Source organism: Excalfactoria chinensis, chromosome 1 (assembly GCF_039878825.1).
Source record: "Excalfactoria chinensis isolate bCotChi1 chromosome 1, bCotChi1.hap2, whole genome shotgun sequence".
Taxonomy (NCBI): domain Eukaryota; kingdom Metazoa; phylum Chordata; class Aves; order Galliformes; family Phasianidae; genus Excalfactoria; species Excalfactoria chinensis.
Window position 1 is genome coordinate 165,118,965 of NC_092825.1, and position 20,368 is coordinate 165,139,332.

The following is a 20,368-nucleotide window of genomic DNA, read 5'->3' on the forward strand; positions in this document are numbered from 1 at the left end:
CAAAGTGAGGTGTGGAGACTAAGTAACCATGACTTTATGTTTCAAAGGCATTTTCAGTCACTGAGTCCCCACGGCCAGGATTCTGGGATCTTCTTTGGGAGACTCCCATTATCCTATTTTATTTTTCCTCTAACACTTCCTTGCAGCATCTGCCTGGACAACAGCTCTATCTAAAGAATAAATGAGCTATGATGATTCTGCTTGTGGGGTTGCCAGGAAATCTCCACTGAATTTCTAAATGCACGGTGGGATCTAGCTCGTTCTTAATCTTAGAGGACCAAATGGTACAAAGATCTGGAGCGTGACATCCATTTCAGTGAGGTTAGTCATCAGAGATGTGTAAGGAATTTAAATAAATGAGAGTTTGTGAAGTGCTTTGATGTGAAAAATATATTCCCCTTCAGTCGGGTGTAGATTTCCCACGTGTCTCACATCACAAATTCTTTATATGAAAAAGAAATGAAACAGAAACCAAACAAAAACAGCTGATTGTGGCTGGAGCAAAAATAAATAAATAAATAAAATAACCGAGATCGGGTGTGAAATAAAGAATATTGAAGTCTGCAGTTCTAATGTGATGGCAAGGCAAAACCAAGAGTTGAAATGGGAAATCAAGATTATGAAATGGATTGCTTAAGCAGATAGCAGGCTCCCATCCACAGAAGTGCTGTGTTTACCTTGTACTATTGATCAGAATGTTAGTGTTCAAAGTTATGTGGAAGTGCTGAAGTTGATCCTGTCATTCTGGTGCTCTCTCCTTTCAAGAAGATCCTCTTACACGGCATCTCAAGGTCATACTTCTGTTCCCTCTCATAGATCTCTTTAGCACCTCATTGATTCTGGTTCTAACAGCCTTCTTATTTCTAGTAATCTGTCCAGCTGCTCCACAAAACCCACTCTGTAAATATTAAAATCCAGAGCCTAGGTTCACGGGAGTTTAAGTCGATAACATTTGTACTGAAGCAACCAGTTGCCTCCAAAGAAGATGACTGTACAGACAAACTCCTTGAATGGCTCGCTGCAGAGTTGCTTAAGTGCCAGCGTGGGTGCAGTAACGGAGCTGCATCATCAGTGAAGCATTCCATGGAGAGAGGAACACAGAACAGTGACAGTGTGCCTATGAGAGAAAAGGAAAGGCAAGATGTACAGTCCAAGAATGATGAGGCCAGCACATCACACACTGGTGAAGGTTTTCTGTACATTGCCACTTCTCGTACATTACTTGCTGATTCAAAATGTTACTAGACAGAGGTAGACATATAAAGCCAAACAAATTATTCTACCATTATCTCATAAAATGTGCATAAAATCTGAAACATTGAACAAGTCCTGTCATACAGGGGCTTATTGGAATAACATGGCATTCTATGTATATATATACATCAGCAAAAACTGCATTACTGTCCATTAGGAATCATTTGGAATGTAATTATTAGAAAGATGCGAGGAACTTGTTGTGTAACTGAGACCAGCTTCTCATGGGTACCAAAGAGTACAGTCCATTTATCAAACTTCATCTGTAAAGCAATTAGTGACTCTTTCCTCCCATTCTAGTGGAGTGGCTTCTCAGAAAACCGGTTTCATTAATGCAGTTTTTTTCTTCAAACTTCTCCTAAGTGCTGCTGTGTTTTTGAGGTCAGCTATCTCTGTGTAACCTCCTCTGAGCCCAACCCATCTAACCAGGAACCTCACATTGTTAGCTTCACTGTGTGTGTAGTTCTGAGTAAAGGTGACTAGCCACTCGTGGTAATTACCAGCTTTTCCAGCCAGATACTTTCTACTGTTCTGTTGTAGAGGATACTGACCTGCTGCCAGCAGTAAATCTGCATAATGTGGGGGCTTTTGTTGGCGTGCTGTTTTGAAACTGTACTGAAGTATATAAGGTATTGAAACATGTAATTAATTCTAAATTAATATATTTTTTTTTAATCTAATTTTTCACAGTTACCCTTAAGCCCTTCCCAACCTTCCGGAGCAGCCACTGACTACAGTTTGGGAAGTAAGGGGCTTAATGGTTGGAATCATGCTGCTGTTTTCTGTTTGTTTATATCTGAACTGTTACAAAGTTAGGCTGAAGAACGATGATGTTTGCCCTGAATTTTTTGCGGTAATTATTCATAAAAGAGAATGACGTTCCCCTTAAACCCCTGTTCCTCTAAGCTACATAATCCAGGCTCTTGGAGCCTCCAAATGCACAGCGAGCTCCACAGGTTTGCTGCCATTCCCACTCATTGCTCTCGAGCATCAATTGATCAGAGCTGCACATAAGGCAGTCCAGCTATCTTACAGTACACTATTTCTGAGACATTTCCTGTTATTACCGAATCTATGGAATATGAAGGCCTAGGGGCTGATATTTTATTTATTTATTTGGCCCTAAATGTTTCAGTGATTGTCCTTAACTCAATAACTGAGAACTAAGAGATGATTCTTTAGCCTAACTCTCATGCAGCGGCAGACCTCCTGGTGACTGCAGTGGCACCAAGTCAGTTCTTAAATGGCAATGATTTTGCTTAGTGTCTTTAAAGGTTATTGGTTTTTCTGTAAGGAATAAACAGGCATGGACAGAATTGACTATTAATCAGTATTAAATGGATTGGCAAAGCAAGTACACTCTAGGAAAACATGCAGGCTGGCTGGCAGGGGCCAGTCTTAGTTGCCCTTTTTCTTATCTAGATGATTTCTAGCATGTGACTATTCACTATAAAGTATAATTTTAAAAGAACACAACCTATCCCAATTATTTTTTTCAAGACAGGCTTAACTTTGGAAGGAAAAGAGATTCAGCTTCATATAGATCAAACTATGCTGCTGAAATGTAATATCTGACATTTGAAGTGTAATACATGGCAGGGAGCATCGTATATAAGAACAATTTGTTGTAATGGCCCCCTGAGTTTGAACTGATGAAATCCCAATGCAACTACATTATAAAAACAAGTGTGATGTGTTGTTTTATTTTGTTTCATGCTAATTCTCAGATAAGATTGTGAAGGATACATAATTGTTGAACGTGGTCAAATCATTGGAGGACAGAACTGCTATTGAGAGGGACTGACAGAGGATGGAGAAATGGGATTACAGGGACACTGAGGTTGAGGATAGACACATACAAAGTCCTGCACTTAGTTTTTAATAAGCCAGTGCAACAGAACAGACAGAGCTGACTGCATGGAAAGCAGCTTTGCTGAAAAGCACACACAAGATGAGGAGATGATCCAAGACAGCCAGCATGGCTTCACCAAGGGCAGATCATGTCTGACCAATCTGATGGCCTTCTGTGATGTGGTGACAGCACTGGTGGACAAAGGGAAGGCAACTGGTCTTGTGAAAGGCCTTTGACATGGTCCCACACCACATCCTTATCTCTATAAATTGGAGAGCTATGGGTTTGTAGCTTGGACTGTCAGGTGAACAAAGAATTGGTTTGATGCTTGTAGCCAGAGGGGTTGTTGTCAGCAGCTCTGTGTTGAGGTGGTGGCTGGTCACAAGTGATGTCCCCCATGGGTCCATCTTGGGAACAGTGCTCTTCAACATCTTTATCAATGACAAAGGTAGTGGGATTGAGCGTACCCTCAGCAAGTTTGCTGACAACTCCGAGTGCTGCAGTTGACACAAAAGAAAGAAGGGATGTCATCTAGAGGGAGCTGGACAATCTCAAAATGGACACATAAGGATTTAATAAGGTTTAACACATCCAAGTGCAAGGTGTTGGGTCAAAGCAATCTCAGATACAAGTACAGACTGGGAGAAGTGCACACTGAGCAACCCTGTGGTGAAGGATTTGGAGATCCCAATGGATGAAAAACTAGACAAGAGCCATCAGTGTCTTTTTGCAGCCCAGAAGGCCAGCAATATCCTGAGATGCATCAAAAGAGGAGTGGCCAGCAGAGAGAGGGACAGTATTGCCCCCCTCTAGTCTGCCCTCTGGATTACTGTGCCCAGGCCTAGGGCCTCCAGTACAGAAGGGACACAGAGCAGTTGGAGCAGGTCCAGAGGAGGGTCACAAAGATGATCAGAGGGCTGGAGCACTTCTGTGAAGGTAGTTGAAAGAGTTGGGCTTGTTTAGCTTGGAGAAGAGAAGGCTGCAGGGAGACCTCATTGCAGCATTTGAATACATGGAAGGAGCTTACAAGCAGGAGGGGACCAACTGTTTACACGGTCTGATAGTGACAGGAGAAGGGGGAATGGCTTTAAAGTAAAAAAGGGGAAATTTAGGTTAGCTGTTAAGAAGACATTCTTTACTGAGGTGGTGAGGCACTGGAAGAGACTGCCCAGAGAGGTTGTGGATGCTCCAGCTCTGGAGGCATTCAGGGCCAGGTTGGAGGGGATCCTGGGCAGCCTGATATAGTGGTTGGCAACCCTGCCCGTGGCAGAGGGGCTGGAACTAGATGAGCTTTAAGGTCCACTCCAAGCTAAGCCATTCTATGATTCTATATTTCATTCCATGAAAAACATCCGAGGATCCTGTCAGACTACAGCAGTGTGCCCTTGCCGCAAACTCAGCTACATCCAGGACTATTGACCAGCACAAAGAGGATCTATTTATCTTTGTTTTGGCACTTGTGAGACCACATCTTGAGTACTGTGTCCAGTTCTGGCCTCCCCAGAATGCAAAGATGAAGGTATACAGGAGCAAGCCCAGCAGAAGGCCACTAAGACATTCATGGACTAAATGGGACATAGGAGAAGCTGAGAGGGCTAGCTTTGTTCAGCTAGCAAAGAAGGCAAAGGGGATCTTTTAGCAGAATATTGGCCTTGCAACCTCCATAGGCAGCAGAGATTGCATTAGTCTATGATTCCAACTTTTTAACATTGATAAAGTAAAAACGTTTGTGGAATAATCCTCTATTTTATAAGCACTCTGTGAATTTGTATTGGTATATTGGCATCCGAGGTAGCCATTTGTATTTCTCTTTAATTGTTCTAAGCAGAGCCCCTAACAACATTGTCGTTAATTGCTTATGAAATGGCAAAGAATCTTGCTGGAGGAAAGGACCTTATAACATATTTCTAGTTTCATTTCAAGTAAAGAAATGTTTTCTACTTCGTCTTAGCTGAATTCCAGTAAACATAAATTCTATCTTCAAAATACATCAAATACAATTCACTTTTCTGTACATAATGACAGCACTGAATGATTTTCATTTTAAGTGCTACCAAATGCTTTTTTTAATAATGTATGAAGTAACCAGAGTTATTGCAGAGTCAAGTGCTGAGCAGATTGTTGTAAGCCTTTCAGCAGACGTCTTCCTGTAGTTGTACATATCTTCAGATGAGTAAAGAAAATCCTCTTCTGCCTTCATAGATTCTTCTTGAAAGAAAAGAAGAATCAAATACGGAAATGACAGGAGTAAAAAATGCTGTTCTCTGCATTAAGGCTTTTCACAAATGATTACAGTTCCACTTATACTTTTTCCTAGGTGCATTTGCAGAGCTGAAATTTGTGCCAAGTATGCATTAGCCTTCATTGAGCGATTTCCTTTTGCAGCCAGCCTCCTTTCCAAAATGGGAAATGTTCCTTAACATTTGCAGTCCCACATATGTCAGTTTCTTAAATCATTAACCCAAAACAGAATCCATGATATCACAAAATACAGCAGAAAAATTGCACTAATATATATATATATATATATATATGCATATGTGTGCTTTTATTTTCATCCTGTTTTGAACATTTTCAGTATTCCATTATCACATCTTTCAGTTTTCTGGCTTATTGAGCTAGAAACTCAAGTTATCTTCATCACCTTACTCCAGGGACTGGGGTCTATGAAGGGACCTTTCAGATATCACAAGGCTTATGATAACATAATGAGAGCTGGCTACGCTCTGACAACCCCTGTCAATGAGACAACAGCTGCTCTGAACAAATACGTACAGCCAGAAAAGAACAAAGTAATGGCGAGTCAAGGAGAAGTGAAACTGAGAATTAACAAAAGATAAGCTTGACCAATATCTGACCAACCAAAACAACCTTGACCAACTTTCCCGTATGTATAATGGGAATAACAGCACATATTTATGGAGCAGGGCTACTATCAAAGATCAATCCATTAATATCTGTGAAATGCTATGGAGTCTTTAATGGGATATGAGAAATAGTAATGTGAGCTAAATGGTATCTGTGCTGTTCTAAGGCAGCCATAGCTTATCTGTGGGGAAGAAGCAATGCAGGAAAAGGGGCAAAATGGGGAAAAATACATAAAGGGCAAATTGAAAGAAGTGCTGCAAGGGGCGGAGAGAAATGAAACTGGAGGAGAAAGGAAAGGAGGCAATGAGGTCATTAAGGACAAAGAGGTGATGCCTGGGTTACTGCACTGTAAAGATACAGGGCACTACTATATACAAAACGAAGCATTATCAGTTCTGATATACATACAACAACAACCTATGTTATGTTTTTCTTTGTAGAAAAAGCTGAATTCTAAGTATAAGCAGATGGCAGCATTTAACTGACCATGCACAGGTAAAGAGGAGAACTGGTCGGTCTTCCAGGGTGTAAATCTATCAAGAGAAAGAAATTAAAATCACGCTACTTCTGTATTGCTGACAAAGAGAGCGTTGTTTGAGAACTGATTGCAACACACACTTGAACAATAGCTTTAGATCAGTGGAAGCACAAAATACTGCTAACTGTGACATATGTTTCAATTAAAACAAAAATAATGAACCACCCATTAGTTTAATGAAAAACACAGGCTATTAACAGTAGATGCTCTTTAACAACTTGATTATTAGCTGTTTTGAGTAATTTTTCCACCCCCTATTGATCATTTTTTCCACTACGTGCTATCTGTTATGTGCATGCTGTTTTACATATTCCTCCTCAGCTCCTTCTACATCTTGGTACTGCGGGGAACTGATTAGTGGAGGAGGTTGAGGGCTGAAATTGTACAAGGACTCTTTACCTGGGGGCTGCCTGTTGTCATGTTGTGCGTCAATGTTGTTATAACATGACAGCTGATCTTGCTTTTGGAGAAATGCTGCCAAGATCGCAATAATACTGTCTTGCTGACTGCAGTGGGAAGCTTTGCTATGTGAGAACACACACACTGAAGAAGTATCCTGTACCTTTCTTCTAGTAATACATGTCTCAAGATAGGCTTAGCACTCAAATGCACTGCTACTGACTTCTGAGGTCTTTGTTCCATAGAGAGTGAGCTGATAACAGTGGTTCCTTTAGTGCGTGTGTCAAGGATCAAATCCATTACTTTAAAAACAAAATCAGTAATAGGATTTCATTACAATATTAAACTACCTTATTTCTAAACGAACAGCGGCCCTGTTTCTCCAAAGAAAACTGCAGCTGTTCAGAACAGTACCAAAAAGCGTACAGTTATTGTTTTAATGCCCAGTTTGCGTCCATTCATCCTGTCAAGATCACTGGGACCCCAAGTATACAGATCTCTCTTGCAGCATATGAAAACGTCTTTCAAAGGAATTTACTGCTGTATAAATGGACTCTTCTTTTTCTGAGCAGAATTCCAACTCTTTTGAGTCTAGAGACTTGAAGAGGGAGAACATTTTAGAAATCTACTGTTGTTTTCAGTACAACTGAATTCTTCTGTTTTACAGTCTTACAGGACAGCTGTCCTAACTGATGTGTGTTTTAAGTGCTGTTGATAGAAATTTTTACACAGTTCAGTAGCATTTTTTATCTGTTTTATTTTTTAAGCTTTAAACTTTTTGAATGCTGGTAATCCTTTGTGTAACAGAAGGTGAATTATTTTTTATTATTTAACTCTGCTCACAGCAGAGTTGGCTCCCAAGTCAGAGGGCTGCTTTGTGTATACACTTTATTTGCTTTGGAAACTCTTCATTTTGGATCCAGACAGCTCTTGAAAAACGATCACGTGAATTCACCAGCTGGATTTGGATTGACACATAGCCCAGTCAAGGTCATCCACCATCCTCATGGCGGAGTAACCAGCACTGCTCTAAAAACACACTTTAACTGATAGGCAACAAATATTACAGGATTTATGCTACAGGGTAATAGTGTGGGACATAAAAGACTTTTTCCACTATTTGTATTCCATCATTCCAAGAAATGCTGAAGCAGAATGCAAAGACTGCATATGCTGTCTGGGAGCCATGACAGGGAGTGATGGCAGGCAGACCCAGGCAAAGCGGTTCAACAGGTGAGCTGACGCATTTTATTCATCGTTTCAAAATAATAGATTCAATCTCACTTACAAACAAGGCATCAATAACTTGTTGCCACAGAAAACTATACAGTGATGGAAAACTATAAAGTTTGTGAAAACTAAGCTTATACTTCAGATAAGTATTGTTCCATTCCTTACCACTTTTCATCAACAAATCTTGGAATATTTTACAAACAAATATGAGAAATAATAATTATTAGACAAATTTTGTGAACAGAATAAGATAGGTGAAGGGGAGTTCTCATGCAGAGTAACTTTCCAACCTGATGTTACAGGCCAGAGACCTCCAGAGGTCTGCTCCAACCAGAATTACCCTATTATTTTATGGTCCAATTATGCTATGATTTTTTTGATCATACTATATACTAGACCAACAACAGATGCAATCTGTCTGCATCCAGGTACTTCAGCAACAATCTGACTGGCTGGTGGTTTGACTTGTTAGTGGAGGAGGGAAAAGAGATTCATGGGGCCAATCCTGTTGACAAGCAACGCAAATAAAAACCTGACGTTCCTCAGCCTCAGCAAAGCCTCCTATTGTTGCAGAGATGTTACAGGAACAAACATACCTGTACTGTGCTGCCCTTCAGTTTTTAAATCCAGCCTACCCACACACCTTTGAGTAAGCTGGGCTGCTGCCAAACCCCACGATTATGAAACAAGGAGAGGCACAAGGTGAGTGGCAGCAGTTCACACTTGTTAATTTTTTCTCTTTGTTCCTCCATACATTTGGATAAGAAGACAGAATGGATTTTCTCTCGGTGTCTTACATAGAGTCTAATTAGGCAAAGGGCTTTGGCCTCTGACTTTCATTTCTAGGTGCCATGGTAAATAATTCCATCTGTTCAGCTAATGAACTTCTGTGAGAAAAGCATCTATTCTTCAACAGAAACCCTTAGGAGATACCAAATGTACTCCCTTGCTTGGCAAAATACTTCAACCATTGAAGTCTTTCACTGTTTAAAAATGTGTGCAATTTCCAATCCAGCTTTGTTTGATTTCAGCTTACAGTTATTTTTTGTAGTTATGCTTCTCACTTTGTGAGATCAAATATCTCTGTAGTCACCTTCCAGTCTTCTTTTTGATAAGCCAAACAGATTGTGCTCTTTATGTCCCTCCATGCAAAGAATATTCTTCATCTTCAAGTAGTTTCTCAGTTTTCTTTTGACAACAAGGACACCAGAGGTGGGTGCAATATTACCACAAAAATCTCATCAGTGCCATACACAGAGGCAAAATAACATCTCATCATCCTTGTCACATCCTGTACTGTAACATCAGGTTGGAAACCGATTTTCGCTGGCTTGGCCATTGTGAACTCTTAATTTCTTTTCATTTACCACTCCATAACATAGCTCACACCTTTCCTCAGTCACTACAGCAAAGGCTTTGATGACCAAGACACCAACTCCCACATCCCATGGTTCTTCCTTGCTGACATGGCAGATCCAGCTGCAGTCACCTGTGACTGGCCCATTCAGTATCAATACATCATCTGACACATTTCAGAAACCTTGAGTGCATGCATTGCGATGTGTTGTGCTTATAGCAGATGTCAGGTAGGCTGAAATCCCTCATCAGTCTGGGATCTAAGACTCAAATTCCTCATAGAAGACTTAATTTGCCTGATGAAGTGATCTGTAACAAACTCCCACCACGTCATTCTTGCAGAGCGTTAGCTTCTCCTGCTTGCTTCCCAGTCTGTAGGTGTTTGTGTGCATACCCTTGAGGTGGGTGGCCTCTCACACCCTATTTCATCATTCCTGAGGTTTCTTATTCCCAACATGCATGCTGCACCATTTCCTTACTGCCCTTGACTACTGTTTCTTCTCTTCCCCGTGTGTTGCCATCTCCCTTCCCTGTTCCTAGCTGAATGTTCTCTCAAGGCTGGCTGTCCAGCTGGCAAAGATGCTCATCTCGCTTTATCAGGTGGACTCGTCCTTCCTTGGGGATACAAGATACAACTGATGTCTTCTCTCAGACGGGGTTAGTTACTGTAGTGATCTATATGCACTACCAGAACTCTGTAACTTAAAATTCCTTCTGAGCTTAGTCATGACAATTAAGTGATAATGTCCAATATCTGCATGATTTCAATTTGAGCATAACGTAGCAGCTCAGATAACACACTGCTGCTGTTTTCAGTCAATCTCCCTGCGCTAATTCAACATCTTTCCAGCTCCACTGCTTAGACTCCAGCCACAGTTGCCTCATTCCTGGCAGATACAGGCCAGCATAGCCATGTATTCCCCCAACTTTTTTAACACATAGACCAAAATTACACAGTACTTAGATTTTCACTTGATGTGAGCTACTCTGAGTTTCCAACTATATTCTGCCATCTTTCTCTAATTTATGGACAGATAGAAACTTCAAGACAATTTCTGGCTTTCCATGAGTGGCTTTTAAGATTCCTTCATTTCTCTGCAGCCTGTATGGTTTCACTCAAAGTCACATAATTGATTGCAAGCTGAATTATATCCCAACTAATTGTACAAACTTCTGCAGCAATGAAATAACACGTTGTGGTTTTGTGCCATCATGTTGTCCTTGTGCCATCTTGGAGCACTTTGATCACCCGGGGTTATACAGGAGCACTTCCCGCAGCGTGACTGACTAATACTTAAAGGAGTCCTCCTCCACATTTATCTTGCAGCTTTGAATTTCAGTAGATGAACTGCTGGATATCTGATGGCCTGATGTGTCTAGCTGGTCAAATATCCTTTCTTGCTTTTATTTTATTTTTTGCTTCTAGATGGCCAATTCATTTCTTTTGTTTCTCTTTCTCATTCTCTTGATGCTGTCCACCCCCATTGTTTCTGTGGCAACAGTTTCTGAGCGTAGCCATCCAAGAGGCATTCATTTCCTCAAACACTATACTTCTGAAATATACACTTCTAGACCACAGCCGTTATATAAAAGCTCGAGAATATTTCAGGTTGCAATAAAGAGTTCAGGCCTAAAAACTTCTTCAAGTCACATTCTTCATGTTTTAGATGAAGGAAAGCTTATTCAGGCAAACCCTCAGCCTGAAGGAGTGCTGTCCAGATGCTCCCTGAGCTCTGGCACTCAAGGCCGTGCCCACTGCCCTGGGCAGGCTGTTCCATGCCCACCGCCCTCTGGTGCAGAGCTTTTCCCTAAGATCCAACCTGAGAAATGTATCATAACAGATTCTTTAATGGTGAAAGTATGACTTTATGACCTAGGTTGTCTCATGGATTATGAATTGTAACGCATCTCAGTCTGCCCCGTGCTCCCATCTATGAAAAAAGGCAGGGTGGAACATGGCTAACGTAGACATAAACATCTTGAACGACTCATCCAGATTGCCGCTGCAGTCCACAGATGAAGAAACACACGGAGGAGATGATTCATCGCATCCCTAAGCAGACACCTGGAGCGGCTGATGTAAGCATCGGCTCCACAGGTCAACCTGATTTTGGAAATGACAGAGGCCGGGGCAGGCAGCCCCAGACTCACTGAGACCTCGGAGCCGTTAATCTAGAGACAGTGCAGGAAAAACTGAAACACAGAGGGTCAGCAATGCACGAAGAGCACCCCTCAGAGCAGCCATACAAAGCCCCAACACGACGCGCCGCACACTGAGGCGCGACGCCCACACCCCAGGCAGCCAAAACCCCGCCCCGCGCATGCGTGCCCGGCGGCGCCCGGCGAGGCGGGAGCCGGCTGTGGGGCGGGGCCGGGCGGAGGGGCGGGAGGCGGCCGCTGACCCGGCGGTGCGAGGGCCCGGCGTGAGGCGGGGCGGGTTGGTGCGGGTGAGGCTGCGACGCTCCGAGCGTGCGGGGCGCTCGGCCGTGAGCCGTTCGTGCGGCCATCGAGGTGGCCCGTTGGGCCGCGAGAGCCTCGCGGTGGGCGCTGGCGGGGGCGGTGCGCTCTGCCCTCCCCATCCCCTCCTACCCCGTCTCGGCCCGGCCCGGCCCGGCCCCGCTCCGTGCTGTGATTGGGCGGAAGATGGCGCTGGGCGGATGGAAATCCTAATGACAGTCTCCAAAATCGCCTCTATCTGTACCATGGTGAGTGAGTGAATGAGTGAGTGCGGGGCCGGACCGGATCGGGGTCTGTAGGGGGGACGGGCGGTGGGGCAGAGCCGTGCTCCGTGGGTGGGGAGCGGGGGCGAGCGCAGTTAATCGGCTTTGGGAGGCTGTACCCGGTGGGGTTGGGCAGAGCAGAGCTCGGGGGCTTTCCGACGGAGGCGCTTAGGACGGGGTCTCGTCTGGAGCCCGCCCATCCCCGCCCGCGGAGCCGCGTCCCGGTGCGGGCTGCAGGGCTGCCCCGTTGGGCGCCGTCCTCGTTGGCACCGCGCCGCGTCCTGAGGGGCTCCGAACTGTGGCGGCCGTTGCGCTGCTGCCACGGGGGGGAGGGAGGAGAGAGCGGAGGGGGAAAATACCCTCTGCCATCCTGGATTGGCGTTATAACGTCCCATGATTTCGAGCAATGGAAAATGCTGGTGGGTGCGTTCTGGACGCTAATTTATGATTTTCATCAACCTTACCGCAGAGAGACTTTCAGTGTCTCCAGCGGGCGTTTCAGAGGTGGCCTGAGAGAATTTGGAGTGAACGCCTGTGGAGGTGGCTCAGGTGGCCGCCCACCGGCTGGAGCGGCGCTCTTTGCAGCGTGGGAAATGACAGCTTCTCATCTGAACTCCAAGGGTCCAATTCCCGGAATGCAGGAACTGTACATCGAGGTCTTTATATGGCCGAATGAAGGACCAGCAGTTTTCATTCTCTCAAGCGGTTACATTTCAGGCTAGGCTGTGATTGATCCTTGAGCCAGGACACATTGATCCTTGAGCCTTTACCCACAGCTGCCTGCTGGATGTTCTGTCATCGTAGACTCAGCACCGGTCCCTAGATTTACGGCCAGTATGGGACCTCGCTTCTCTACTCTTAACAGTGTGGAAGCTGTGGTTGTGGGTCACCCAAGCATCTAGTTGAAGATCTCCTGTGTGTGTGGTTGTTAGAAATGGTGTTTCGTCACTGACATACAGATCAGTACATAAACGATTCTTTTTTCAACTGAAAACCTTACAGTTAATTGTCCGTACCCATGAAGCTGAAATTCTGATGTCAGTGAGGTGTTCTTTGTCTAGTTGTGTACACTGAGGTGGATAAACTGCAAACATGAGATTTTTCCTGTGCCTTTTCTGGTGCTAAAGCTTTAATGGTACTGCGTGAATGAGGACAGCTGGCTCAGGATACCCCCTGTAAAAGTTTAGCAGTACTTAATATAGGAATTGTCTGTTTCAGTGGAGGTAGCATGAAGAGGTACTTGATATTTACATAGGAACTGTTGAGAGCAATGTGGTTGTGGTCAGGCAGATCTTTTAAACATTGAGAAAGTCATAGCAATCCTGCATAAGCATTGATTTTGCAGAAACAAGAATATAAATGCTGAGTGATACTTTCTTTTTTTCTTTTCTGGCAATTCTTGGTGCCAGCCTACCATGCGAGAAACTCAATTTTCTGAAGATTCTCAGGATGCTCCCTCACCTTTTCCCCACGCCTGTTGGAAGAATTCTCAGGTGGTTGATTCTCACCTTATGGCTGGTTAGTACTAAACCAGTAGCAGGCAGTTTTTGCCACAAGACACTTTGTGTGTTCACAACACATGTTGTATACCGGTGGCCTGTAACAGGGCCTGGAGCTGTGCTGAATAAGCTCTTCCATCTCAGTCCTTCATTTCACGACTTCTTTGTATCCAAATTCAAGCTTCACTGCTACTTACTCACTTAAATTTAATGCATCCTTTTCTCTGAAGCTCTGAATACTGGAAAGTAATAAACTGGATTATCTAGCACTGGCCAATGGGGTCTGGTGAAGAGTGAAGTCAGAAGGGCCACAGAGCCCTTTGAGGTGATGCTGCAGAAGCACATTCTGTCTACAGAATGATTTTCTTTTTTCATTAGCTCATTCTGCATCTATAGTCCAGTGTTTATATCAGTGGTACTGAAGCTCTTCCTATTTCTACCCCTTCAGAGTTCTTTGGATTTCTTTTCCCTGTATCTCCATTCCTGTGTTGTAGTAAGCCTTAATTACAAAGCTCAAGATTGCAGAAAAGGACTGGAAAACAACTTTGCTCTTGCATGGCTTATGCACTGCACTGTTCTTTTTGCAAAATGGATAAAGGTACGGGTGGTTGGGCGGGTTGGTTTGTTTAAATGTCTTTGCAGTAGAAGTAGAACCTGGCATTTTACCCTCATCTGTGCATTAAGCTGAGATCCAAGACTTAGTTGTCTGAATGCTAGCAGTTTGTATGCGTGGTTGGGAAGCGGTGAAGTAATCCATGCAGCCTGCAACAAAGATGTGCCCCAAGCTATACTCACGTAAAATTAAGGCTGAATATAATGCTTCTGACTTTGCTTCTGCTGTCTAGAGTCCAGCAAACGCTTAGCAGTCATAGGAAAGCCTTCTAGTGGCTGGAGTAGAGAAGATAAAAACTGCCTATGTAGGTTAAAAGCTATGGACGTGTCCGTCTCAGACGTACAGAAGGAAGTTATGATAGTAGAGCTGGTACTTTTTTCTCAGCGTTTCTTCTAGAAATTGGTTGATGATGTTAGCACAACCTGAAAAACCATAATGAAATTTAAATGTAATGCTAATCCGTCAGCTGTGGCCTTAGACGTGAAAGTCTTTTGCTTAGTGTTTCAGGTATTTGTTTAGTTCTCAGTTGTCTAGTTTAGCATCTCATACACAGGGTCCAGAAATGCCATCAAACAAAGAATCTGTAGCAAAATGTAGATTTAATGATGCAACAGTGTGTTTTGCCTGAGGAGTCTGTGTGTGTTTCTGACTGTAACAAGTTTTGGTTTTAGGTTTATTTTTCAATGCACCATGTGCACGCACCAGTCATGCTGAATGGCCGCCTGCCATCCTTTTCCTACCTCTCTCCTTATCCCACCACTACCCTCCTGCCTGTTTCAGTTACATTTGATGAGAGTGAAGGGGTCTTGTAGATGCTAATGTTAATACAAGCACGTGGGGGTGGAGGCTGTTGAGAGGAAACAGACGGAGCACCCAGCTTAGGGAAGGCAGCAGTGCAACCTGCCACAGATGTCACAGTGGAGAGGTTTTATTAAACACTTAATTGCAGGCAGCGTTTATAGTAAACTTTGAGATAGGTATGCACGTATGGGCTTTATTACTGCTCAAGGAACTATTTGTTTACAGCAGGTTTCTCAAACCTAATTGTGAAATCTGCACTAAATGTAAATTGATGTTTGTCTGGGTTTGCAGTCAGATGGAAATAGCTGTTACGTACTCACTCCTCCTTTTGTTTGCGCTCTCTTCTCAAGCACAAATTGTAATGCTTAAACAGTCATCAGTTATCAGTTTTTACAGATTTTGCAGGAAAGCATAAGGAAGACTCAGGCTCAAAGGAGTGATAATTGAGAGTTGCAGCAAGGAAAGACATTGCTTCAAAGTGAGGAGGTGACAGAAAAGAAAGCAAGAGAGTGAGAGAGCTGACACAGGGAAAATAGCAGCACTGTGGTGTTCCTTTAGCCAGCTGTCTGACTTGCTTATGTAGCAGGGCTGGCAAGAAGGAGCATGTGCTGTGTCTCAGCCGCTCCATTTCACTTTGGCATGGTGACCTGATTCTGCCTTGATCAGTGGACTGGAGTGCTCTGGCATGTGTTCTGGTTTCATGATTCTGTTGCAAGCACGCTCAGTTTTGGAGAAGTCTGTGCTAGACAGTTAGTTGAAGAGCCTATACCACTGCAGGGAGGTTCACTCATTGGAGTTGCAATAGGGAGAGTTTTTCATAATGATTATGACACTAAGAGTGAAGCCACAATTGTGGCATTTGTCATCGTCGTTTTTGTGGATGCATCATGTTGCAATATTGTAATAAGAAAAATAAAGCTACGCATTTGCAGTTTAAAATGCTGGGTTTGGGACACTGCTTAAAAAGCACCAATTACTTCAGATACATTTGACTCTAAATGTAACTAAAAATTCATATAAAACAAATGTGAAATACAAGACATGAAAGAACAAAGCTCTGAAGCTGTGTAGCTGTAAAGCGCTATTTGCTGCAGCACGGAACCACTTAGTTGGCTTATTACTTAAATAATTTCAGTCATATAAATGTGCCTTTGTCATTTGACTTACATGTGAACATTCATTTATCGGGTTCTAAGCTCAAAGAAATGATGGAATACCAACTTGGACTCTAGTTTTGCCAACAGTGAATTTTTAGCTGTGTCAGTGGGACCAGCTGATCTCATTACTACACAAAGGCTGATTATTCAGATGATCATTTATGTGGGCTTTGTTACTTTTTACATCGTCAGAACAAGTAATTTGCATCAAGACTTGTGGGGATGATTTTGTAAGGATGCGGTAGAAGGTTGTCTGTCCCTTCATTAAGACTGTTTACATTTCCCTGGTCTATCTGTTAAAGGAAGGCAGAGTATAGAAGGCCCGTGTAGGGGTCAACTTTTCCTGATTTAGGAAGTTTCTAGAAGTGAAATGCTTTTAACAAATGATGTATTTCAAATCCAATCTGTTTAATCTTGCAGTCTTAATAAACACGAAGAAGAAAACCCACTCAACCCTCGCTAATTTTTGTAGCATATAATCATAATGATTTAGTGCGTTAGCATAAGTACATCAAAATCATGTATCAATATAAATGTAGCAGAGCTGAAGAGCACTGTTATCATTTATCGCGATTTCAAGAAGTTTTAGTGAGTCTGTGAAAATAGAGAAAACAGCATTTGTTTTTAATGAAATGGCAATTTTTGTGGATTAAAAGTGTACTTTAAACATTGCTTAGTGCGCTGTGTATTAACAAAAGGGAACAACTGTGTTACTGTACTTTTCTCCCTCTGTGTTGTGGGTGATTTGGTAAATGGTTTCCTTGTTTGTGTTTTGAAGGTGCGTATAATGCTTGCACTTCCTAGGCAGTGGAAGGTTTCTAATGTCACCATCAAATCCTCTTTTTGAATTCATTTCCCAGACTTCCTGTCTGGTCCATGGGTAAAATTCAACCTTTCACTGTAAGTCTGTGAAGGTTGTACTGTTGACCTTTAGGGATCCTGCTTAGCAGATGCCATGGTGAGATGTGTTGTACCGGTGCTGGTAAAAGCTTTCTGATCAGAGGAAGTGGAAACAAAATCAGCAGGTATTGTAAACGGTGTTCTCAGGAATGTTCTGGAATTATAGAAGGTAAATCCAACCGATACTGCTGTCAGTATTTCTTTTGTTTCGTGGTGTGATTTCCTTCTGTATTGAGAGTAGTTGACAAAAACCATTTTGCATGTGGTAGCAGCTTGAGAGGAATTGCATCTTTCTGTGTTTTAAAGATCTGTTCAGTGGAAAACCAAGTATAGAGTCCTGATTCATTGAGTCTCAGGTTCATATTTGTGAGTGATTTATCTTTGCCTTCCGTGTTCAAAACAGAAGGAAATGTGACTCTCTGTCTGGCTGCTTTGAATGAAAATACAACGTCTGTGCTCAGTGGGGCTCAGAAAGGTTGGTGTAGTAGACATAGACAATATGAAGGTAATTCTGTGCTGTTGTCATCGTTGCCCATGCAGGTGTGTTTCACTTTGCGCTCACTAAGAAAACATTCCCGCTTAGCTACATGTGATCAGAGTACACAGGACTGTATCTTAAGCCAATTAGTGAAGAAAAGTAACACTACAGGTATTTCAATAGTGTGAATTGAGATGATCCAAAGTAGGTTATGAAGTTGTGCCTTACTAAAGCATGCTCTTTTGCAGGTAAATGAACACTGAGTGTCATTGAAGCCCACTCAGCATATTTCACTTCTTCGTGGGCCAGAAACAATACCCTAAGAAATGTTTTTCCATTTTGGTTGCACTTGAAATATCAGATATAAACTGATTTAATATAGCTCCACTGTTTGCTTGTAAGCCTTGTTTATGTAAGTACATGGAAAAATATGGCTTTGCATATCCTAATAGAATGTGATTTGAAGAGCGGAGTTTTGTATTTCATCTTTCATGGAAGATTCCATCAGTCTCAGTGCACTAATATGGGCTGTGGAATTCTGAATTGAGTGCCTTCAGTTGTGGCACAGACAAGGAAATATCTTCAAATACTTCTGGGGAGGAAAGTGAAATCTCTATTAGAAACGAATGCTTGTACTCTGATTTTAAGTTTTACAAATTGTAAGTAAATTAATTTTATGCCTGTGATGTTTTCTTCTTGTTGAGGAAAACATTACTCTTGGATACTGAATTCCTTACTTTTAACTTCCTTCAGTCACTACGATGCATTTTTCTTCAAGTAGTGTTTGAGAAATGTGGCTTACATCTGTGTATGCAACATGGCTCGTTCTGTCAGACACCTTCAGTCTGTGCTGTGTCTTGGGAAGGTGGAGGGCACTGCAGGGAAGGCTCTAGCATGTGTTAATGGAGAAAGACAGCTACAGAACATTGGTGAGAAGAAATTTTGTTGTAAGAAATTTCTTCTAAAAACTATTATTATTATTTTACTAAGGAAACTTGCAACTCAGTAAGATAAAGATGAAAAGTACTAACAGCAAACTGCTGGAAAGATGACCCACCTGATTTTTAATGTGGGGAGGGATAGATCAGCACCCCCTCTGGTAGGACTAACACCAGTGTAATCTTCAAAGCGTGTTAGGCTGGTTATGAGTCAAGCCAGTGTAAGAGAAATGCTGTCTACTAGATTGGATGATAACAACTAGGCAGGACATTTAAAAGCAGTGATGTTTGCCTGCTTGCTGACTTGTTTTTAGTCAGTATTGTCTCGTAGGGTATTATTTATTTATTTATTTATTTATTTCCTTCAAAAGTGTTAGGTGCCTTTACGTTATTTCTAGCTCAGGTGAGATGTCTCTGCTTCTGAACTGATTCTTCCATCCATTTACCATACATTGGTTTGCATCTTTGAGTCATTACCTGTTACTTGGTCTCAGGAGTTCTATGTATGGTGCCCCAGTAGTGAGACCCCTGGGGCAGTGAGAGAAGGCAATAATAAATACGAAAAGAATAGTTAGCAACACTGTTGCTTCAGCGAGGTGGGTGACTTTTGACATTGCCTTCATAGGGATGTAGTGCAGTTTATCTTTGCAATTAACAGCAAGTACACAGAGAACTTGAAGTTTGTTTCATCATGTAAATGGCTCCTTAGGTGTTTGTTTTTGTTCTTTGTTCTACATAGAAATCATCTTGGAGTTTAATAGGTCACAATCAGTATTTTGGTATTTTCAAACATCGGCTACGTCATGGTGTCATTTTCCATATGATCTTTTAACAAGTGCTATAAATGGTCTGATTCAGATGAAGATAGTTAAGTTTTGGTGTTACTATCTGTTCTAGTGCTAAACTGTAGGATGCCAAGGTAGATGCACCTTAAGATTTTGTATCATGTTCTTACATGCCTTACTTGCTGAAGTTTTCACTATAAAGCCGTGCTGTGTGTAGTGCTCTGTATGCCTGTGTTGGAAGGCAGGTGATGTGAAGCAGTGTTTGGTGATGCGCAGGTGTATATAGGGCAGTAGCAGTTTGAGTGGTTTGAGGGGTCACCTTCCTGGAGGTCTTTCAAAGCCACCTGGATGTGGTCCTGGGCACCCTGTTCTGGGTATCCCTGCTGGAGCAGGGATTGAGCCAGATGGGTTCAGAGGCCATTTCAGTCCCAACCATGCTGTGATTCTGTTTGTTCCCACTTCTGGGCTCACATGGGGAAGCCAACCCTGGGGTGTACTAACTGAAGTTGATCTTCCCATCTCTCATCTACGCAGTGTCAAAGTTAAGCTGCTCTGTGGGAGACTGAGTATCTATTTTATGGGTTTTTCAGTGTGGCCTAAAAAGTAGAGAATCATTTTGGGGATCTTCCTGTGTCCCAGTTAGATGGCAGAGGAGGAGCTTTTATACTCTGCCACAGATGTGCTTGAATGAAATTTCCTGATCCCAACTCCAGTCTTTCGTGGCGTAACAAGGTTTGACTCTTCTTGGGCTTTATTCCTCTTCTGACTTCTTGTCCAAAAAATCTTATGATGCTGTAATAGTTGATACCACAGCACTTCCCCTCTACATCTCTATTTGCATACTGGGAGGATCAGCTGGGGCTGATAGTGCTTACCATGATAGTTCCCAGGAAACCTCGCAGAGGAAGGGATACTTAGATAATAAAATAGTTGTTACGTGTCGGATGTGAACATGCGGTTTAACATACTTTCAAGCT

The 20,368-nt window shown here is 42.6% G+C and overlaps 1 protein-coding gene across 1 annotated transcript in view; it reads left to right on the forward strand.

Moving 5' to 3' along the window:
• Positions 1–11,886: 11,886 nt before the first annotated feature.
• Positions 11,887–20,368, forward strand: part of USP12 (ubiquitin specific peptidase 12) — a 34,148-nt gene continuing 25,666 nt past the window's right edge. The window contains exon 1 of the mRNA XM_072336639.1: positions 11,887–12,205. Coding sequence (XP_072192740.1) covers positions 12,158–12,205 — 48 coding nt within the window. The 5' untranslated portion in view covers positions 11,887–12,157. The remainder of the gene's footprint in view (positions 12,206–20,368) is intronic.